Source organism: Mesocricetus auratus, unplaced genomic scaffold (assembly GCF_017639785.1).
Source record: "Mesocricetus auratus isolate SY011 unplaced genomic scaffold, BCM_Maur_2.0 Super-Scaffold_100004, whole genome shotgun sequence".
NCBI classification, from domain to species: domain Eukaryota; kingdom Metazoa; phylum Chordata; class Mammalia; order Rodentia; family Cricetidae; genus Mesocricetus; species Mesocricetus auratus.
Genome location: NW_024429189.1, coordinates 53,946,153 through 53,968,683, shown reverse-complemented (window position 1 = coordinate 53,968,683; position 22,531 = coordinate 53,946,153). Strand labels below are relative to the sequence as shown.

Below are 22,531 nucleotides of genomic sequence, written 5' to 3'. Positions count from 1 at the left end.
GAACACTCACCCAGTGACTGATGGAAGCAGAGCCAGTCACCCACAGCTAAACACTGAACTGAACTCCTGGAACCCAGTTGCAGAGAGAGAGGGAGTGATGAGCAAAGGTGTCAAGACCGGGTTGATGAAACCCCCAGAAACAGCTGACCTGAACAAGGAGGAACTCAGGGACCCCAGACTGATGGCTGAGAGGCCAGCTGGGACTGATCCAGACCTCCTAAATTTGGGTGTCAGTGAGGAGGTATCAGCAATCTAAGGGGGGCCTCAGGTAGTAGATCAGTATTTATCCCTGACATAGGCGTGAACTTTGGGTGCCTATTCCACATGGAGGGATGCTCACTCAGCCAGGACACACGAGGGAGGACCTAGGTCCTGCCCCAGTTATATGACAAACTTTGGAGATCCCCCATGGAAGGCCTCACCCTCCCTGGGGAGTGGAGCGAGCAGGATTGGGTGGGGGTTGGGGGGATTGGTGGGGAGTGGGAGAGGAGGGGAGGGAGAGGGCGCTAGGATTGACTTGTGAAGCAAGATGGTTTTTAATTTAAATAAAAAGAAAAATAAATGACTTCTGAGCTGGGCAAGGACAGGAGGGGGCACCCATGTTCTGAAGGTTGAACCCAAATGGCTCTGAGATGCTTTCTGAGTCCTTTCAGTACCTAGCATTGATCAGTCATGTCCTGTTGAGTGATGATGTCAGGGGTCAGTTGATTTTGAAGGTTAGCACAATACTAACTCACAGAAGCTGCTCAATATAGCCTGGATGAATGGATTTGTAAATAAACCATTGACTCATCCACCATTCCCTGGCAACAAATGGCAGCTTTCACAAAGCTCTTTGTAAGATTAATATCTCATGATCTTATCCTTACAGGAAACTTTGGGTTGTACCCATCTTTTTGTAATCATAATCAGCTTGAGGATTACCTTGAATATGAAGCTTATACTTAACTGTCCCCCTAAGGAAGAGTCAGAATATTGTGAGGAAGTCAACAGCAGAAACTAAAAAGGAGCCAGCTTTGTGTACCTCTAGGACAAGCCCCTCCAAGTTTCAGAAGGATCCAAGCAGTCCAAAGATCCCCATATACTGACAGACTTACATCCACTCTGAAAAAGAACACTCATTTGAGAACAATTTTACTGAGGACGATTGCCAGCATACCCCCAATACCAGTGCATTCTGAAGCTTCCAGAAGCTGAGAAGGGTATGAAGGGTGGATATGAGGGTTGTATAATGTCTGTAGGTACTTAGGTACTTACTTAGTGGTATTATTTTTCACGGCATGATTTGATAAAAACAATGCTTTCTCCAGCTTGTAAAATGTGCCAAACCACTCCCCCGGAGAGCTGACTTGCCTCAACTAATGCTCTCAACTGACTGTTGTTCCCACATTTCCCTAATACTGTACTTCTTTGGTTCTCCGGAATTTATATATATGACCTGCAGATATTCCACACAGGCACATTTGTTGTGTTTAGAAAAACTACACTCAGAAATATGGGAACTATGGACATTTATGGAAATACCACAGCACTGGTGTTGGCTTAATAAAGTCATGAAAAATGTGCTTTTCCTTCCACTGACAGCTGGAAAACTAAAATGCAAAGATATAATCTAAGAGATATCCCATAACTAGTAAATGATGAAGATGAAATATGATTCTATTTAGTGTATAAACTTATGCTATTTGGGGGGTTCCTTTAAAATTTTTATTTCAAAATTATTTTAAAGACCCATTAATTTGTCAAAGTGCCATAAAATTGTAAAGCAGAATGGCACATAACTCCCTGCAATCCAAAGATAAGTAGGCCAACACTTTAACATACCTCCTTCCCACCATACATAGTTCGGTAAATACAACTTGTTTTCCCCTTCCCCATAGGAAATTTCTTTAAAGAACAATTTGTTGAATACCTTTTCTTTTGTATTAATAATATTGCAGTCATGAGTGCCTACCAACCAAAATTCCATGAGGTTTTGTTTTAAAATATTAACATCTTATTCAACACACAAAACAGGCATTCTTCTTCCATAGAGAAGAGTGCTGAGATCACTTCTGGCAGTTGCACATATCCGTACAATAAATCCCTTTCGTAACAATTTTGAATTGTGTTGAAAACTCAGGTCTGTTCCCCAAATGTGAGCTTCTGCTATATTTCTTTTCTCAAAATTCAGAAGCTTCTCACCATCACTTGGGAATCTCCTCTTCTGCTTTGTTTCCAAACCATCTCATTTAGTTGCCGCAAATTTAGAACCCAGATGTAGGCAGAGAAGAAAAGACGTGGAATTAGAGGTGGACACATCTGGCTTCCTCCAGTTTGCTTTTCATGGTGTGACTGTGGTATGGTGATATTATCTGGACTCTGTGCCCTTTGTTTTCTAAGCTGGAAAATGGGGCACTAACAAGCCTCACCGGAAAGACGTGGATGAGAGGATTAAGAGATGAAACAGGTGACACGGACTTTAAGTCACCATGTGTCATTCATATGGCCTTTAGAAGTGTTTGCAGATTCAGAAAGATTTTAAGGGGACTGAAGTGAAATGGGATAGTCATTTACATCATATACTTAGTCTACACCCCCCTTTTGAAAAAAATGACACTTAAAAAAAAGTAGGGGTGGTTTAAAAGATTTGAAAGCCCTCGGGCGAGATAACAGCTGTCCAAAGAATATTTACCTAATCCAAGCAATGATTCCAGTCATCAAGGAAATTCTGAAAGCTTTTGTTCACATGTTGAATTTACAAATCTAAAGGTCGCCAGAGAACAGGTAAACCCAACCCACAGTGATGTCACTGGAAGAGCAGAAACCAGAGCTTAACCACTCCTCCCACTGGGTGTGGCCTCTAATACATTCACCCTGCGATTGGCTCGAGATCTGTGCTCTGGGTCATTTAATGATGAAGGAGGATGCTGCAAAGAGAACAGTCAGCAGGAGAGAGGTGACTAGAGAAATGTGTGCTAGCTGTCTTCGGTGCAGAAAAGATTAACTGCCGACCGAAACAGGGCCAGGCTGGGCAGGTGCTCACTGTCAGGCTCTTAAGAGACAATTTAGCCCAAAGGGCTTTCTGTGCAGGCATCAGGATTGCAGAGTAATGCAACAGGAGGGAAGGAGTCATTTTATGGCCCAGTTATAGAACTAGGAAATTCAGGAGTCAACCTAGATCATCTTGGGGATTCAGGGACGATGAAGTTGGAGGAAAAGTTTGAGGACAGGGAGAGCCTTGTTGAAAGGAGTCAGCCATGTCTACATGACATGCTTCAGGCAAATGGGAAACCGAGAGCAAATGGGAAAGCGGAGGTCTATGAAAAGCAGGAGGCAAATGGCAAGAGCGACACGCTCAAGAAATGTCTCAACGTGTACACCTGGCAGGAGATCCAGAGACACAATAAGGAGACCGACCAGTGGTTGGTGATTGATCGTAAGATTTACAATGTGACTGACTGGGCAAGCAAGCATCCAGGTGGGCATCGGGTGCTCAACCACTATGCTGGGGAAGATGCCACGGTAAGAACTGCCATGTGTCCTCCTCTTTCTCTCTCTGTCTGTGTCTCTCCCCCCCGTCCCTCTCCCTGCTGCTGAGTAGCTGAGATCTTGGCTCTCATCCCAAAAACACTGAAGTACGTGCCTGGGCTCCACAGTCACTATTTTCTCTTAAACCAATCTTTCAGTATACCTATCTAGCAAGAATCTGGAAGCAAAATGGGGTTTCAGGGTCTAGTTGTTGCCCAATATGGGATACATTCAAATGTTGTGGTGGAGATTGTGTTTTTGCATTCTGGATTTTATCTCCCTCCCCCCTTTGGTGTTTTATTTTGTTTTTTCTTCTTGGAGTAGAATAACTGTCTTATAAATAACAATGAGTAAAATAACAATGAGTAAAATCTGGAGGGAGGCATGTTTTTGATTTAAAAAGGAATTTACAGAAAGCAATTCATCTCATGGGCATCAAACATTGTTAATAATACTGAAAGTCTTATTAACTACTGGACTGGGAAAGTTCACAGTTCTCTTTTGCATAGCGTAGCTCAAGCAGTTTGACAAGAGTGATGATGCAATTCCCACTTACAGATGCATTCAAATGAACCACCTTAGGTAGTCTTGCCAGGGGTGTGCATGTTATTCCCACATCACAGATGATGTACTTGATACTCAGAGGTAAGCCATATGCACAGCAGGTATTGACAGTGACAATGCTGAGCTTCAACTTGTTTTGTTTTGACTATAAAGTCCTGTATATCTGGTTCCTTAAAAAATAAAAACAAAAGTTAGAACCAGCAAATAGCTCAGCAGATAAAGAGACTTTCCACCAAGCTGGACAATCTGAATTCAACCTCCAGGAACTACACAGCAGAAGATGAGAACCAACTCCTGCAAGTTGTTATCTGACCTCCACATGCATGAGTTCATACACACACACACACACACACACACACACACACACACACACACACACACAAAATACATAAGTCATACTAATGAGAAAATACTTTAAATTCCGTTCAATGTTTGATAAGGAAGTCTGCAGGGTTCTTTCAGTACATTCAATGATATTTTTAATCTGGGCATGGTGGTACAAACACTCAAGAGGCAGAGGCAGGCATATCTCTGTGAGTTCAAGATCAGTGAGGTCTAAACAAGGAGTTCAAAGCCAGCTAAAACTACCTAGTTAGTAAGATCCTAACTTTAGAAATCCCTTTGTAAATATTCTGTGCATGATGTGTTATTTTCTGAAAGTGTTGTTTTCTGTCACAGTACAGATAAGCAAAGAGTTGGAGCCCCTAGCAAGCTCAAGGTCAGGCAATCAGTAAACAGCAGAACAGGAATTTAAGCTGAGACGAGATTTTTGTGTTCATTCATTTCACACACTGGTAAAGAAGATCTCCAACCTGGTTTCTACACATAGGACTGAAGACACCTATCTGCAGATGGCATGTTCTAGAAATAGGACATGGTAGACACCTGATTTGTGAAGTTAGATTTTGATGACATCAACATCTTTCCCTTCTTTTTGTCCCTCTTCACTGTCTAGCTCTTGTTCTTGTGTCATCTTACTGGCTTCATGTTCAGTCCAATGAACATATGTCCAGTCAGGCCCTGCTAAATCCACACTGCTCCAGTTCTGATGAGGTTTTTAAACAATGTTCAGTCTTTCATCAGGAACAGGGAGGGGGCATCCTAGGTGTCAGGAAATCACACTCAACCACATACATTAGGAAAATGAACCCAAAAGCATTCAAATAAAATAAAGGTGGTTCAGGAATGATAGGAGAGAGACAGGAGAAGCAGGGCAATTCTTGCTGGATACTCAGAAGATGGAGAACACACACACTGGAATGGGTTGTATGAACCTAGGGAAATTGCTGAAATGCCCAGAGTTTCTTCTCCATGATCTACAAAACAGAAATAGCATTGCCCACCTGACTGGTCTATGGTAAATGAGTGAATGCATTCAAAGTATCTCAAGTAATTGAATTCATTAACATTCAACAAAGTTTAGCATCCACATCCTTGTAGGTGATTGTTACTTTTAGTTAGTTTACTATCAGCATAGAAACTCTGATTATAATTTGTGCCTTTTAATTAGTAACAGAACACCAAGATCAAAGGCCCAAGGCTAAATGCTCACTTTACAGATTAGGAGGTATTAGCACAATTTTCTTGACTGACAGCTGGGGACTGCAGGGTAATTTCTATATTACTAGACCCAAGGCTGCACTGGCACAGACAGGGCAACCTTCTCCTATTTACATAGAAACTCCTTTCTGGGCCTCCTAAAAGGTGGATAAGAGTACCTAAGCAATGGCTACAGTACCATGGGGTCATTAAAGCACTTGTTCATTTTTCTGAAGCTTTGTTAAGAATGTGGTCTAATGTTTAAAACTCTAGGTTTCAGAAAGGAATAAGCTCAGTGGCCATCAGATATCCACACTTAATAGGAGGTCCCAGGGAGACAGTTTAAGTTCTTCAAGTCTCAATTTCTGATAAAAAGAGATAATAATACCTTAATCTTGGTTTTATTATAAAAAATCAGTGGGGGTAAAAGAAATGCTCCCCCCCCAGCTGGGTGTTTGTAATGCACACCTTTAATCCCAGCACTCAAGAGGCAGAGGCAGGCGAATCTCTGTGAGTTCAAGGCCATTCTGGTCTACAGAGCAAGTTCCAGGAGTTGTCCAAAGCAATACAGAGAAACCCTGTCTCAAAAAACCAAAAAAAAAATGCCCCCTATGCTGCTCAGCAGAGATTAAATACTCAACAAGTGAGAGCTGTTGCATTTTATTCTTCTTCTTCTGGGATAGATTTTAATGCTCTCCACAATAGTTTAATAAACCTATGAAACAAAATTGACATGTAAGTCTCTGCTATTGCATGCTTGAGTTATCTTGTTGTTTACAAGCAACATAATTTCAAACTTATATAACAGGGCCAATTAGCAGAGTTTGGGGCTCAGGACTTTCCATGCAAGTGAGTTTATTGAGGAGAAGTCACTAAATAGCAGCTTCAACAGGAAGAACTGAGGATACATAGGCTGCAAGGTTTGAAATAAAGAAAGCAAGTGCAGGTCGATCTGCTCATCTCTCAACATCACACCTTCAAAGAAGCAACGACAGGACTGGAGAGATGGCTTGGTCAATAAAGTTCTTACCATCCAAACCTGAGGGCTTGGGTTTGGATCTCCAGTACTCACTCACAATGCTGGGCACAGAAACATGCACCTGTAATCCCAGAGCTAGAGATGCAGAGACAGGCAGATTCCTGAACATTGCTTCTGACCAGCCAGCCTACCTGAGTTAATGAGCTGCTGGCCAGGGAATGGCACTATCCTAGGAGACACCTTCTCCAAGAATAAAGTGGAAAGTGACTGAAGAAAACACTTGACTTCAACCTCTAGCCTCCATATACACATGCACACACATACACACTCACAAGAAAGCACACACACATACATTCCACATACAGCCAAGTCTTATATAAGGAAGAGATAACAAAAGCTTACAGGTAATACACCGAGTCCTCTTCCACTATGTGGAGGGCTCCTAGAGAGAAAAGGCACCACGTACAACTGCAAAAGGAAGAAGCCAAGTAGGTTAGGATGCGCTGAGCTGACAGAGGCAAGGCTGGGGTAAAGGGAAGAAAGGGTGTAAGCAGACAGATGGTACCCATGGGACTAGTCATGAGTAAGTACCCAAGCAAAATGGGCATCTACTTCCTCTGCATAGCGTAACACTGGCAAAAGTGCAGGCTTGATTGATGTCTGAGAAAGACACACAGAAGAGAGTCCAGGTTTCAGGAGATGAAAATGAACCATGACAGGTAAGAGGAAGGGGCATATGCAGTCTCACCCTACCTGAGTATCCCTAGGCAGTTAATGGTCCCAGAGGTAGAGATGGGTATTTTCTTCAATTATACAGGAATTGGTAAAGAATTTAAGGAATTCAGGTTGCTGTAAATGGAAGGAGAGCAAGGAGGGGAGAAAAAGAGGGAGGGAGACAGAGAGAGGAGGCTGCAGTTCAGAAGAAAGCAAAGTTATTACAAATGAAGGCCTTCTGGTGACAATAGGAACTCCTGTGGAGACACAGCCACCTGAAACCTTACCCTCCCAGGTTGCAGCTCTCTCCCAAGGTGAGGGCAAAGATGCATTCTCCCCATAGTTCAACCTATTTACAACTCTTGCTCCATTTGGACTCCAGGCTTGTGCAAATCACAGCTTTGGAGCACACAGGTTCTGAAAAGGAAGCAGAAGAGGAGAAGGGGGATTATCCAAGGGAATACAAGCTTAAGATTTGTCTTCTTTTTTAAAAACAAGAACTCATATACCCCAGACTGTCTGGAACTCACTAGTTAGCCAACAATAGCCTCTTGCCTCCACTTCCCAAGTGCTGGGTTTGCTAATAAGTCTGCGAGCTACTATGTGAGAAAAGAAACATTCTACTGTGTCTTATGAGTTTATGTTTGTCTCTTAGTCAACGTCTTTTGTGACATTTCAATCTTTATCAGACAAACTGTTAAGTTTTAACTGTCTGTCCCAACTTTGAGACCTAACACTGTGTAAACAATAATGATAAATAATTTATTGATATCTGATTGCAAAGACTAAGTTCTGAGACACCAGGTTAAGTCCTGCATAGATTACATAACACCTGAGTAAATAATGAAACAGTGAGCACATGGGGACGAGTAGGTGGTTTGTGTGTTTTTACATAAAAACTGAAGCTTGAGTGGGAGGGTGCCTGGTCAGCAAAGGCACCAAGCTTGATCCAGCAAGTAAAAAGAGAAAGTATTGACTCTCAAATGTTGTCCCATGGCTTTCACATATGTGCCATCATACACGTGTGCGTGTGAGTACGTGTGCACGCACACGTGCACACACACACACACATACGCCAACAACAACAACAACAGTAATGATGATGACAAAATGGTTAGTTAAAATTCGAATAGCTTTCCTAACATGAAGCAGCCCACCCCTCTGCTACTCTCCATTGTCTGTGCTAGGAGTTAGGAAACAGGCTGTTTTGGGGTGACTGCAGTTCCTTAGACAGCAGGTTTGGCAAACACTTGCTGCATTTCAAGCCACCTTCCCATCTTAGCCTGGTGTCTTTATACAGGTTGCAATCTATACATCAGTATTTTAACTAAAAGTCAGAATTTTGGCTGAGGCTTTCTGATCTTCCATACTTTCAATGTTCTCTTTTCCATGGGAAATTCTATTGCTTTTATAGTAAAGCAATAAACAATCACAGACCCAGGGAATAATAGCCAGCATCTCCCAAAGCACTTGGAAACATAAAGTAGTATTCAATATCCAGGTCTTGTCGATATGTTTTTTGGAAAATATAAGTTTCAGGATGAGCCACAATGTTATGCAACTCATAATGATCTTGAAGAGCGGAGTGATGATTGAGAAGGGAGTAAAACAGAGTATAAGGAAAATGGGAGCAGCATATTATTCATACTTCAATCATCCCAACTCCTCACGCAGAACTGTGCTGCCTACCTGCTTCTCATCTTTCCCTTACTCATCAGGGGTGTATCCACTACATGTTGTATTTCAGGAACAGCGATAGATGTTAGGTCTGCATTATTGGAGACCTAGCACAAAGTCTCAGCTTCCAAAATGCACCAAAGGAACCGCAAGTACACAGTTTCAGCTTTAGAATCAATGAGATGGCTCCATGGGTAAAGACAGTTGCTGCCAACTCTGGTATCATGGATTTGATCCCTGTGATGAACCACATTGGTGCAAGGCAAGAACGGATTCCCACAAGTTGCTCTCTGACACCTATGTGTGCCCCCACACACAAAATAGGTAAATATGTACTCTCTTTAAGAGATGAACAAAACATCATGAGCTTGCAGGGTACTCATGAATAACTTTCCTGCATGTTCAAGGGGTAACAATATCTAATATTGGTATAAAATTATGAGAAAGAACTTTATATGAAGAAAAATGGAAGAAGGAAGTGGAGGGAAGAGTATAAAATCTGTAAACCTTCAGAACTCTAAAAGGGAACAGAATTTTATTTAATACAAGGCTCCAGTCGAGAATATGGTCTATGAAGGTTCAGCCTGAGGAGGCAGGATGGAATTAGAGCCAAAGTGCTTCATAGGGCTAACACCTAGGAGACTCCGTCACCGCCTGTCAAGAAGATACAGACTGATTTTAGTATCATCACAAAGTGATCTAACAACACATCTTCCAGGAAAAGGGTTATAGATGTTGAAGGCTGGGGTGGATCTTTAGGGTGTTATCACTATATTTAGCCCCAAATTCAAACATTAGCTCTGCTGCTCCATATGGCCTGTGGAGGAAAGATTTCTGTCCCATATTCCCCCAAAAGCTTGATGTTTCTCTGTACAATAGAAGCAATAAATCCTCACAGGAATGAGCTGGTAGCTGTGAGCTGGTGCTCCTTGTACATGGGGTGAATTCTGTAAATACTGGCACTTTCCACTTCTCCCTTCGTTTCACTCCACCTCCTTCAGCGAGAACATACTTGCCCAAGAATGTGGGTAATAGAACCTGTTTCTTCAAGCTTCCAAGTATGGATTTCACAACTTAGTATACAGTCTATTAGAAAAGTACTGAGTACTTTAAGATTAAATAAACTTTGTTGTACTTCCTCAACAATACAATGAAAAGGGTTCTGCAAATCAGCATGCTTACTGTTCTACAAAACTTTGTGACTCCTCAGTATCTGTCCCCAGAGTACAGACTTCAGATCATTCCCTCAGGTTCAAAAGTAACAAGGGACACAGAAGAATAGATTGTCAACATGGGCTGAAATTGCGTTAGGTTACAAACTTATAATGTGTGCTACATGTTCTGAAATTGTATTATATTCTTTTGGACTCTGAAAATTGACACACCAGTATGCTTTCCCATTCTAACCTGCTCAGAAACATCAGGCTGATGGTTAAATCACACAGATCATCATGAGATATATAAACTACTCCCTTCACCACTGGATAATTCTTTGCCTGGTTCAGAGAACTACGCTTTGGTATTGTCACAGAATGTGAAAATTTTTAAATATCTTTAAACAATGTAGCCCACTGTTGTCCAAGGGTTTTGTGAGAAGTATGGACAGTAGAATAGACATAAAGTCTGGAAGAATTCTAGCATTCTATCTATGGACCTTTTGGTGAAGTCAATCCACAAAGTTGATATTACATACTTCTAATTACCATATCCATCATATATGCACCTCCTCAAAGATAGGCTTATGCAAAGTTCCATGGTATTCTAGATCTAGGATTGAATATATTCACTTGCATAATCAGAGCCCACTCCATATTGGTTGTTAGAGTAAAATAATAAAAAGATGAATTTCTGCATTAAAGAGAAGATAGTGAATTACTATCACTGGTAGGACATATAATAAAGATGGTTAACAAGCACTGTAAAGTGAGGTCTGCCTAGAAAAAAATGGTTCTGTGGTAAAGAGTAGATGTTGTTTTGGTAGAACTCAGTTCCAAGCACCCATATCCAGCAGCTTACAATAGCATATAACTTCAGCTCCAGGAGTGCCAATGTCCACTTTTTGACTTTGCAACCACTCACAATCATATGCATAGACCCAGACATGTCAATACACATAATTGATAATAAGATAAATCTTCTTTTAAAGATATTGTATATGTCAGCCAGTGGTGTCACATGCTTTTAATCCCAGAACTCTGCAGGCAGAGGCAGATGGATCTCTGTGAGTTTGAGGTCAGTCTGGTCTACAGAGTGAGTTCCAGGACAGCCAAAGAAACCCTGTATTGAAAAACAGGCTTTTTGGAGTCCATTCCCTATGGAGGGATACCTTGCTCAGTCTAGATACAGGGGGAGGGACTTGTCCTGTCTTCACAGACATTGTTGACTCCCTATGGGAGGCCTCACCCTCTCTGTGGAGTGAGTGGGGGATGGGGTAGGGTAAAGGTGGGGAGAGTGGGAGGAAGGTAGAGAGGGGAACCTGGTATTGGTATGTAAAATTTTTTAAAAGTTTTCTTTTAAAAGAAAAACAATAACAAAAGTACTGTATAATTAGTATATGTCAATCAGCATCCTAATTAATTCATCCATGCTTCATAACAACTTATGAATTGAGTGGCAACTATCACTACCACTTAGGAAAGGAAATATAAAAATATATGTAAGGTGACGATGCATAAGGTCCACACATGCACAGTCTGTAAACAGCAAAGCCTGAACTAGGTTGTAGGAAGGTTGGCTCTTTGTGACCTATATTGTGCAACAGGCACTGCTCCAGAGTATTTATATCCCACCCATATATATTCAAGTTGCAACTTTGGCTATATTTCTTTAGTTTAAATCCCTACAACCTTAATGCCATAATATCAAGAAGCTAATCATCTCCATCTTGTAAACTGCCTCCCAAAAGAAACCATAAAAATACTTGGGAGGAAAAAGTCTTTTACTTCCAGACATAAACAGGATGTAGGAACTCCACTGCTTCTCATAGTGATGTAGAGTTACTACTTAACAACATTATTTCAATGGAGTTTTGAGAGTCCTTCAATGCTGAATACAGATGAGAGAATACTATTTCAGGCAATCCAGGGCTCAAGGACTGTGCTCCCCCAATCATTTGTGTCTTTATTTTAAGGTGTTGCTATCAAATTTAATCTACTGTTGTCTGGAATAACTAATAGAAGAGGCCTCATTCTTCTGAGCCTTCGTCAAGAGCCAAAAGGGAGCCCTTAAAAGAAAATGGAATTTGTGTAGACAGTCTTGTTTACTGCATGCCTAAGTTTAAGACACTTTCACAAGAAACTGGATACTGGACTTCAAAGACTCACATAGCTAATTAACACAAGCAGAGTTTCCTTCCAGGGCTTAAGAAAAGAAGCAGTGATGTAATCCATGTCCAAGGAATTGCCTGTCCCTAGATAAACAGTGCCTGCCCTGGGTGGGTCCCCAGCCTTATCTTCTTACAGAAGGGTCTCAAAGATAAAGTTTATGAATCAGCTTAGAATGCTCAATGGCAGGGTCTGTGCTATTGCCAGTTTGGGCACAGGTTGGGCAAGGAAGTAACAGATCTGAGGACAAACACATCTTTTGCAAGTTTCTAACAAGTATCTTTGCTTTCCAGGATGCCTTCCGGGCCATGCATCTGAATCTCAGCGTTGTGGAGCTGTACCTTAAGCCCCTGCTCATTGGAGAACTTTCTCCAGAAGAACCCAGTCAGGAGAAAAACAAAAACGTAAGTACAACTTCAGGATCCAAGGGCATATAAGGATTGGGGATACGGTGTTTTTTGAAGCCAAATTACTGTTTTCTATGAGAATATGAGTCCATAATAAAGTTTAGTAGCTCCTTATTATCTTCAGGATGCACATCCTAAGACTTTCCCTCAAGTTGAGGCCTGAAAATGGATAATAAGAGCAGTATCTGCAGACAATGTGAAGCTAGGAAGTAGTGATGACTACCAGGATGTCTGTTAAGTAAGGGGATAGAGGACAGTGTGTACATGATAGATACGAGAGATGAAGAAGTGATTCGGATTAAAGATGGGGTGGAGCAGAGCAGCAGGATCCTCCATCATTATGCTCAGAACAATGCACAACTTGCAAACTCTGAAATCTTCCTTTAACATATTTCGACTAAAAATAACTAAAAGTAAGTGAAACCACAGGAAAAAAAGAGGGCACTATTTTTTCCTTTTATTGAAGTTGTATTCTTTTCTCATATACTATATCCTGGATATAGTTTGCCCCTCCCTCTACTCCTCCTAGTTCATCTCCCACTTACCTTCCCATCAGGATCCACTCCCTTTCTGTCTCTCATTTAGAAAAAAAACAGGCTTTTAAGAGATAATGATAAAATTTAACAAATAAAATATAATGAAATAAAATAAAAACCTTCACATGAAGTTAGACAAAACAAACAGAAGGAAAAACATCCAAGAGAAGGCACGTAAATCAGAGACCCACTCATTCACACACTTGGAAGCCCCAGAAAAACACTAAACTGGAAGACATAATGTATACACAGAGTACCTGGGGCAGATCTGTTCACGATCTGTGGATGCTGCTTTAGTCTCTGTGAGTTCGTATGAGCCTTGCTTTCTTGGTATTCTCCATCTCCTCTTATACACTTTCTGCCTCCTCCTCCTCTTTGGGGTTCCCTGAGCTCTAAGAGGAGGAATTTGATGGATACATCACATTTAGGGCTGAGAGTTCCAGGGTCTCTCTCACCCTCTGAATAATGTCTGATGTAGGTCTCTGTATTTGTTCCCATCTGAAGGCATATGTTTTTCTGATGATGGCTGAATCAGAGTACAGCAGAATATCATTAGGAATTTTTTAACACTATGTTTTGCGGTTTCATTTTTGTGTTAGATCAGTATTTGGTTTTACTCTAGGTCTCTGGGCTATCTAGTCTCTGGTTGTTGGTCACACAAACACTGTTGAGTATGGACTACATCTAATGGATTGAGCCTAAAGACAAATCAGACTATGATTGGTAACTTCCCATAAGCTTTGTGACATCATTTCTTAGCGTGTTTTACAGGCATAACAACTCTGTAGATCAAAGGTTTGTGGTTGGCTTGGTATTTACATTTCTCTTTTATTAGCATACAGAGTAGCTTCCTATACCAAGGATACAGAAATATAGAGGTGAAGGCTAACGTAGGCACCAGCTTGGCAGCTCTATTTTCAATGAGTCGCATAATGGTTGTTTTCAGCAGTGGGTTCCTCCTGTCAGTTTGCAGAGAACAATCTATTGCCTTGGCAAGGGCCTGAGTTATTTGGGGATTCCCATTGGACCCGGTTTGTCAAAAACTCAATTAGATATAACCCAATCCTGGTACTGGAAATTTCATTTGATGAGGAGAGATGTTCAGTTGGAACTGTCTCCCCAGTTATTTGGCAACTTAATTTATACCATCTTCATATATGGTTATCTTTTAGGAAGTTTCTGTTGCATTAGTTTTCCATACTACCCCTCAAATGTCCCTTAATTCTAGTTGTCTCTCCCCATATTTCCCTCTCAGCTCCCTTCCCCCCCTCTCATGATCCTCCAATTACAGCCCCTTACCCATTAATCCATCATTATCTATTCTATTTCCCTTTCCTAACAAGATCTATATGTTGCCTCTAGTTCCTTACTCTATATCCACCCTCTGTGGTTTTATGGATTGTAGTTTGATTACCATTGACTAATATCTATGTAAGTGAATACATACCATATTTATTTTTTGGGGTCTGGGTTACCTCACTCAAGAGGTTTTTTTCTAGTTCTATTCATTTGCCTGCAAATTTTGTTATGTTATTTTTTAATAGCTGAGTAATACTCAATTATGTAGATGTGTCACATTTTTGTTATCCATTTTTCTATTGAAAGACATCTAGGATGTTTGCAATTTCTGGGTATTATGAACATGGTTTAACAGGAGTCTCTGTAGTAGAAAGAGTCATTCTTTGGGTATATGCCCCCAAGAGTGGTATAGCTAGACCATGAGACACATGACCCCCATCTTCCCGAAGAACCACCATACTGATTTCCATAGCAGCTGTACAAGTTTGCACCCCCACCATCAATGGAGGAGAGAGTGCTCCCCTTACTCCATATCCTCTCTAGCATGAACCATCACTTGTTTTGTTGATCTCTAAATAAGTATATTCTACATATTTTAAATATATTTTCCTTGGAAGATTTTTCTTTGTTTTTTATCATTTAAAACATCAGTATAATGAAATATGATTATATTTTTTGCATTTTGTTAATTTTATTCTTCAGTCTCCATCTGAAATTACAAAAATTAATGAAATAATTATTTGTCTAAACAACTTAAGGGTTTTTTTTTAGTTTTTCTCTTCCTTTTTTAAGTTAGAAAAAAGTTTGTTTCACATGTCAATCCCAGTTCCCTATCCCTCCCCTCCTCCCCATCCCTCTCCACCAGGCCCCCCCATTTCCCCCACCCAATCTACACTCCGATCGATCCCCAGGGAGAGTGAGGCCCTTCATGATGGATCTCCAGAGTCTGTCATGTCATCCAGGGTAGGGTCTAGGCCCTCCTTCAAGGGTCCAGGCTGAGAGAGCATCCCTCATTTTGGGATGGGCACTCAAAATCTATTTGTATGCCAGGGATAAATACTACCAAAGGCTCCATAGATTACCTAGGCCTCTTCACTGACACTCACTTTTAGGGGGTTTGGGTCACTCCCATGCTTTCCACACAACCATTATTCTCAGAACAAGTTTTATGTCTATACAAGTTCTGTGTCTCTAAGCATCTAATCCAGGCCATACAACTTAGGAATGGTTTTATTTATGTGGCTGCTTTTATTTCTTGAAGCCTAACTAAGTTTTGTGGGAACAAACTATTTTATTATTTCTTGTGTCCTCTAACATGCTACACATGTAGCAATATCTCTACAATTAGTTGTTGAATGAAAGAAGTAAGTAAACCAACCATGGCCCTTTTTAGTTTAGGGAAATTATCATTCATGAAGAATAAATTCCTTTCTAAAGACGACCACTTTATCAAAGAACTGGCCTTCAAAATCATTTCTATCTAGTCCCAGGTTCTTTTTTTTTCTAATTTTATTTAAATTAGAAACAAGCTTGCTTTCCATGTCCTAGCTCCCTTTCCCTCCCCTCCTCCCCCACACCCCAACCAGACTCCCCAATCCCCAAACCATTACCCAAGGAGGGTGAGGCCCTCCATGGGGGATCTCCAGAGTCTGTCATTTCGTTCAGGGCAAGACCTAGGCCCTCCCCCAAGAGTCCAGGCAGTGAGAGCATACCTCATTGTGGGATAGGCACCCAAAGTCCATTTGTATGACAGGAATAAATACTGATTTACTACCCAAGAGCCCATAGATTGCCTAGGCCTCCTCACTGACACCCACATTCAGGGGATCTAGATAAGTCCCGTTCTGACCTCCCAGCCATCAGTCTGGGGTCCAAGAGCTTCCCTTGTTCAGGTCAGCTATTTCTGTTCATCAAACCACCACAATCTTGACCCCTTTGCTCACCAGTCCTCCCTCTCTGTCACTGGATTCCAGGAGTTCAGTTCAGTGTTTAGCTGTGGGAGTCTGCCTCTGCTTCCAAAAGTCACTGGATAAAGGTTCTGTTTCCCAGACTCTCTGGCAGTGGGATTTTAGGCTGTTTTGAGTTTCAATTCCCTGATGGCTTGGGAGGTTGAGCACTTTGTAAGTGTCTCTCAGCCATTTTGGACTCCTCTATTGAGAATTCTCTATTTACTTTTGTATCCCACTTTTTTAAACCTGTTTCTTTATTTAAATTAGAAACAAGCTTGCTTCTCATGTCAAACCCAGATCCCTCTCACTCCCCTCCTCCCCTGCCACCCAAACCCCCCAGCCACCCAGACAATCCCAACTCCTCTCTCCAGCAAGGATGAGGCCATTCATGTGGGCTCTCCAAAGTCCGTAATATTGTCCTGGGGCAGGTGCTAGGTCCTACCCTAGGTGTCCAGGCTGAGAGAGCATCCCGCCATATAGTATGGGCTCCCAAAGTCCATTTAGAAACCAGGTATAAATACTGATCTATTGCCCAAGGTCCCAAAGAATGCTGAGACCTCCTCACTGACATCCAAGTTTAGGGGTTCTGGAACAGTCCCATGCTGGCTTCTCAGACTGGGGTCCATGAGCTTCCCCTTGGTCAGGTTATCTGATTCTGTGGGTTTCAGCAGCCCAGTCTTGACCCCTTTGCTCATAGTTCCTCCCTCTCTACAAATGGTTTCCAGGAGTTCAGTTCAGTGTTTAGCTGTGGGTGTCTGCCTCTGATTCAATCAGCCACTAGATGAAGGTTCTAGGATGGAATGTAAGGTAGTCATCAGTCACATTATCAGGGAAGGGCATTTAAGGTAGCCTCTCCACTATTGGTTAGATTGCCAATCAGTGTAATCTTGTAGATCTCTGGAAATCTCACTAGAGCCATATCTCTCCTTAAACCTATATTGGCTCCCTCTATTATGGTATCTCTCACCCTGCTCTCATCTATTTTTCCCCTGACTCAACTGTGTTGCTCCCACATGCCCTCCTCTCTCCTCCCCTTCTACTGCTCTCTTTCCCTCAGCTCCCTATCAACTCCCACCATGCTACTATTCCCCTCAGGAGATCCTGTCCCATACACCTTCTCAAGGGTACCATGCATTCTCACTTAGGATTCTCCATGCTTCCCAGACTCTCTGGTGGTGGGATTGTAGGCTGGTACTCCCATGTTTCATGTCTAAAATCCATATGAGTGAATACATACCATGTTTGTCTTTTTGGGATGGGGTTATCTCACTCAGGATGGTTTCTTCTAGTGTCATCCATTTGCCTAAAACTTGCAGGATTCCATTGTTTTTTTTCCACTGAGTAGTACGCCATTGTGTAAATGTATCACATTTTCTGTATCCACTCTTCAGTTGAGTGGCATTAGGTTTCTTCCAGGTTCTGGCTATTGCAAATTATGCTGCTATGAACATAGTGGAACAGATGTTTTTGTTTTAAGAATGTATATATTTTGGGTATATGCCTAAGAGTGGAAATGCTGGATCTTGTGGTAGACTGATTCCCATTTTCCTGAGTAACCTCCATGCTGATTTCCAAAGTGGGTATATGAGTTTGCTCTCCCCTCAGCAGTAGAAGAGTATTCCCCTCTCTCCACATCCTCTCCAGCATAAACTGTCATTGGTGTTTTTTATTTTAGCCATTCTGACAGGAGTGAGATGGTATCTCAGAGTTGTTTTGATTTGCATTTCCCTGATGGCTAAGGATTTTGAGCACTTTCTCAAGTGTCTCTCATTTTAGACTTCTCTATTGAGAATTCTCTATTTAGTTCTGTAGTCCACTTTTTAATTGGATCCTTTGGTGTTTTGGAGACTTGCTTCTTGAGTTCCTTGTTAATTTTGGAGATCTGCCCTCTGTCAGATGTGGGATTAGTGAATATCTTTTTCCCTTCTGTGGGCTGCCTTTTTGTCTTGTTGACTGTGTCCTTTGCCTTATAGAAGCATCTCAGTTTTATGAGGTCCCATTTATTAATTGCCAATTTCAGTGTCTGTGCTACTGGTGTTATGTTCAGGAAGCAGTCTCCTGTACCAATTCATTCAAGGGTACCTCCCACTTTCTCTTCTAAGTGGTTCATTGTGGATGGATTTACATTGAATTCTTTGATCCATTTGGACTGAAGTTATCTGCAGTCTTCTGCATGCCACTATCCAGTTATGCCAGCACCATTTGTTGAAGATGCTATCTTTTTCCCATTGCATAATTTTAGCTTCATTGTCAAAAATCAAGTGTGTGGGCTTATATCATGGCTTTCAGTTTGATTCCATTGGTCTACCTGTCTACTTTTGTGCCAATACCAAGCTGTTCTCAGGACTATTGCTCTATAATAGACCCTGAAGTCAGGGATCATGATGCCTCTGGAAGTCCCTTTATGTTACAGGGTTGTTTCAGCTATCCTGGGTCTTTTGTTTTTCAATATAAAGTTGATTATTGTTCTTTCAAGATCTGTGAAGAATTGTGCCAGTATTTTGATGGAAATTGCGGTGAATCTGTATATTGCTTTTGGCAAGATTTTTGGCCATTTTTACTATGTTGATCATACTTATCCAAGTGCATGGGAGGTCTTTTTATTTTCTGGTGTCTTCTTTAAATTCTTTCTTTAAAGTTCTTGCTATACAGGTCTTTCACTTGTTTGGTTAGCATTACCCCAAGGTATTTTATGTTGTTTGAGGCTATTGTAAAGGATGATGTTTCTCTGATTTCTTTCTCAGCCCATTTATCATCTGTATATAATAGGGCTACTGACTTTTTTTAGTTAATCTTGTATCCTGCCAGTTTGCTGAAGGTGTTTATCAGCTGTAGGAGTTCACTTGTAGAGTCTTTCAGTTCACTTATGTAAACTATCATATCATCTGGAAATAGTGAAAGTTTGACTTTTTCCTATCCAATTTGTATTCTCTTGATCTCCTTTTGTTGTCTTGTTGCTCTAGCTAGAACTTCAAGTACCATATTGAAGAGATATGGAGTGGACAGCCTTGTCTTGTTCCTGATTTTAGAGGAATTGCACTGAGTTTCTCTCCATTTAGTTTGATGTTAGCTCTTGGCTTACTGTATATTGCTTTTATTATGTTCCTGTTATTCCTGATCTGTCCAGAAACCTTATCATGAAGGGGTGTTGGATTTTGTCAAAGGCTTTTTCAGCATCAAGTGAGATGATCATATAATTTTTCTTTTGCAGTTTGTTTATAGGGTGTATTACATTGATAGATTTTCATATGCTGAACCATCCCTGCATCCCTGGGATGAAGCCTACTTACCCATGGTGGATGATTTTTCTGATGTGTTGGATTCAATTTTCCAGTATCTTATTGAGTTTTTTCCTCAATGTTCATGAGGGATATTATTTTGAAGTTCTCCTTCCTAGTTGTGTCTTTGAGTGGCTTGAGTATCAAGGTTATTGGACTCTCATGAAAAGAGTTTGGCAAAGACCCTTCTGATTCTATTGTGTTGAAAAATTGAGAAGAATTGATATAAGCTGTTCTTTGAATATCTGGTAGAATTCTGTAATGAGGTCATCAGAACCTGGGATTTTTTTTTTGGTTGGGAGACTTTTGATGAATGCTTCTATTTTTTAGGGGTTATAGGTGTATTTAAATTGCTTATCTGTTCTTGATTTAATTTTGGCAAGCAATATTTATCCATAAAAATATCCAATTCCTTTAAATTTTCAAATTTTGTGGAGTACAGATTTTCAAAGTATGACCTGATGATTCTCTGGATTTCCTCAGTGTCCGTTGTTATGTCCCCCTTTTCATTTCTGATTTTGTTAATTTGCATGTTCACACTCTATCATTTCGTAAGTTTGGATATAGGCTTGTCTATTTTGTTGATTTTCTCAAAGAACCAACTCTTTGTTGTATTGATTCATTTTTCCTAGTTTCTGCTGTATTGATTTCAGCCCTCAATTTGATTATTTCCTGGCATCTACTCCTCCGGGGTTAGTTTGCTTCTTTGTGTTCTATAGCTTTCAGTTTTGCTGTTAATTCTCTAGTGTGACTATTCTCTAGTTTCTTTATGTGGGCACTTAATGCTATGAACTTCCCTCATAGCACTGCTTTCAAAGTGTCCCGTAGGTTTGGATATGTTGTGTCTTCATTCTCACTGAATTCTAGGAAGTCTTAATTTCTTTTTTTTTATTTCTTCTTTGACCCAGGAATGGTGCAATTGTCCATTATTCAATTTCCACGGGTTCGTAGGTTTTCTGCAATTTGTGTTGTTGTTGAATTCTAACTTTAACGCATGGTGATCTGATAAGACACATGGAGTTATTCCAATTTTTTTGTAACTGTTCAAGTTTGATATGTTGCAGAGTATGTGGTCAAGTTTTGAGAAGTTTCCATGTGGTGCTGAGAAGAAGGTATATTCTTTTGTGCTTGGATGGAATGTTCTATAGGTGTCTTTCATATCAAATTGGGTTGTAACTTCTGTTAGTTCCTTTTGCTTCTTTGTTAAGTTTCTGTCTGTTTGTCCTGTCTAGTGGTGACAGTGGAGTGTTGAAGTCTCCTTCTAAAAGTGTGATTTGATTTTTAGTAATGTTTCTTTTATGAACATGGATGCTTTTGTATTTGGGCTATAGATGTTCAGAACTGAGACTTCATCTTGGTCTGTTTCTCCTGTGATGAGTATGAAATGACCTCCTTCATCACTTTGATTGATTTTAAAGTCTAATTTGTTAGATATTAGGATTGCAACCTCCACTTGTTTCTTGGGTTGATTTGATTGGAAAATCTTTTCCCAACCCTTACCTCTGAGGTAGTGTCTGTCTTTGAAGCTGAGGTGTGTTTCTTGTATGCTGCAGAAGGATGGATTCTGTCTTCGAATCCATTCTGTTAGCCTGTGTCTTTTTATGGGTGAATTAAAACCATTAATAATGAGGGATATTTATGGCCACTGATTGCTCATTTTGTTTGTTTTAGACTTCGTAGTATTGGTGGAATTGTGTGGGGATTTTCATCCCTTTTTTCTTTTGGATGGTGGCAAAGTGGGATTGTCTATTGTCTATGTTTTTCTGGTTATAGTTAACTTCCTTGGTGTTGGGGAAGTCCTGTGTATATGTCAATAAATTACTGCTGGCCAATAGGAATCTAGATAGGTGGGGCTAGGAGTCCAGGAGGATTCTGGGAAGGAGAAACACAGGAGAGTCGACATGTAACGCCATGGGGTAGGAGTCCGGAACTATTCTCTGGTAAGAGAAATACTTAGATTAACAATTATGGGGTAATTACTTAAGTCAGAGCTAGCCAGTAAGAAGCAAGCAAGGCCAACAGCTTCAGAATTAATATAGCCTCCTGTATGTTTATTTGGGACGGAAGCGGCTCTGGAACCAGGCTGGCAGGAAGGCTTCTCTCAAGGAAAGCTTCTCTATACAAAATGGTGATCAGGAGTGGGATGATGAATTTCCACGTAGAATGACAAAAGCTTTAAAGGAACTTTAGAAACAGAAGAACGGAGAGAAGCACAGATTTTTGGCAGCAACATTTTTCTCGGGTGTTCTCTGTTATGCTAGCAACAAGCCGAGATTCACGTGGCGCGCTTACCGGAGTCTTCCTGACTGGGCATAAAAAGAAAAAAAAATCAGCCAGCAAGGTTGTTTTAAGAGACTCTGCTAACAATTAAAAGGGGTGTACGTACAGCTGGAAGTGGCAGCTTTTGCTGGATGTCAGCATAGACTGAGGCGGTAAGCTGGAATCACGCTTATGCCCGCCATCTTAGAAAATACTGCAGTTTAAAACCGCCGCGGTTTTAACAGATAAGACACGTGGCCAGAAAAACATAAAGATTAACAGTAAAGTCAGACTTAAATGAAGAAAAACCTATAAAGGTTTACAGTGTGTTTAAAAATATACGTGAGATTGAGAGAGAAAATGAAACGGCAAAGTGGTATATAAATAGAAAAGCCGGCATTGTGGTGGCGCATGCCGGTAGGATTTACTCCAGAGGCAGAGGCAGGCGGATTTTCAAAGAGAAACCCTGTCTCAGAGAAAAATAAATAAAAGTAAAA

At 40.9% G+C, this 22,531-nt stretch overlaps 1 protein-coding gene across 2 annotated transcripts in view; it reads left to right on the top strand.

Annotated features, from left to right (window-relative positions):
• The first annotated feature begins 2,900 nt into the window (after window positions 1–2,900).
• LOC101840150 (fatty acid desaturase 2-like protein FADS2B) overlaps window positions 2,901–22,531 on the top strand; it is a 46,548-nt gene continuing 26,917 nt past the window's right edge. The window contains exons 1-2 of one of the 2 annotated variants that reach the window (XM_021232075.2): window positions 2,901–3,504; window positions 12,600–12,710. In XM_021232075.2, coding sequence (XP_021087734.1) covers window positions 3,184–3,504; window positions 12,600–12,710 — 432 coding nt within the window. In that variant the 5' untranslated portion in view covers window positions 2,901–3,183. The remainder of the gene's footprint in view (window positions 3,505–12,599; window positions 12,711–22,531) is intronic. The other variant, XM_005065071.4, reaches the window with a different exon arrangement.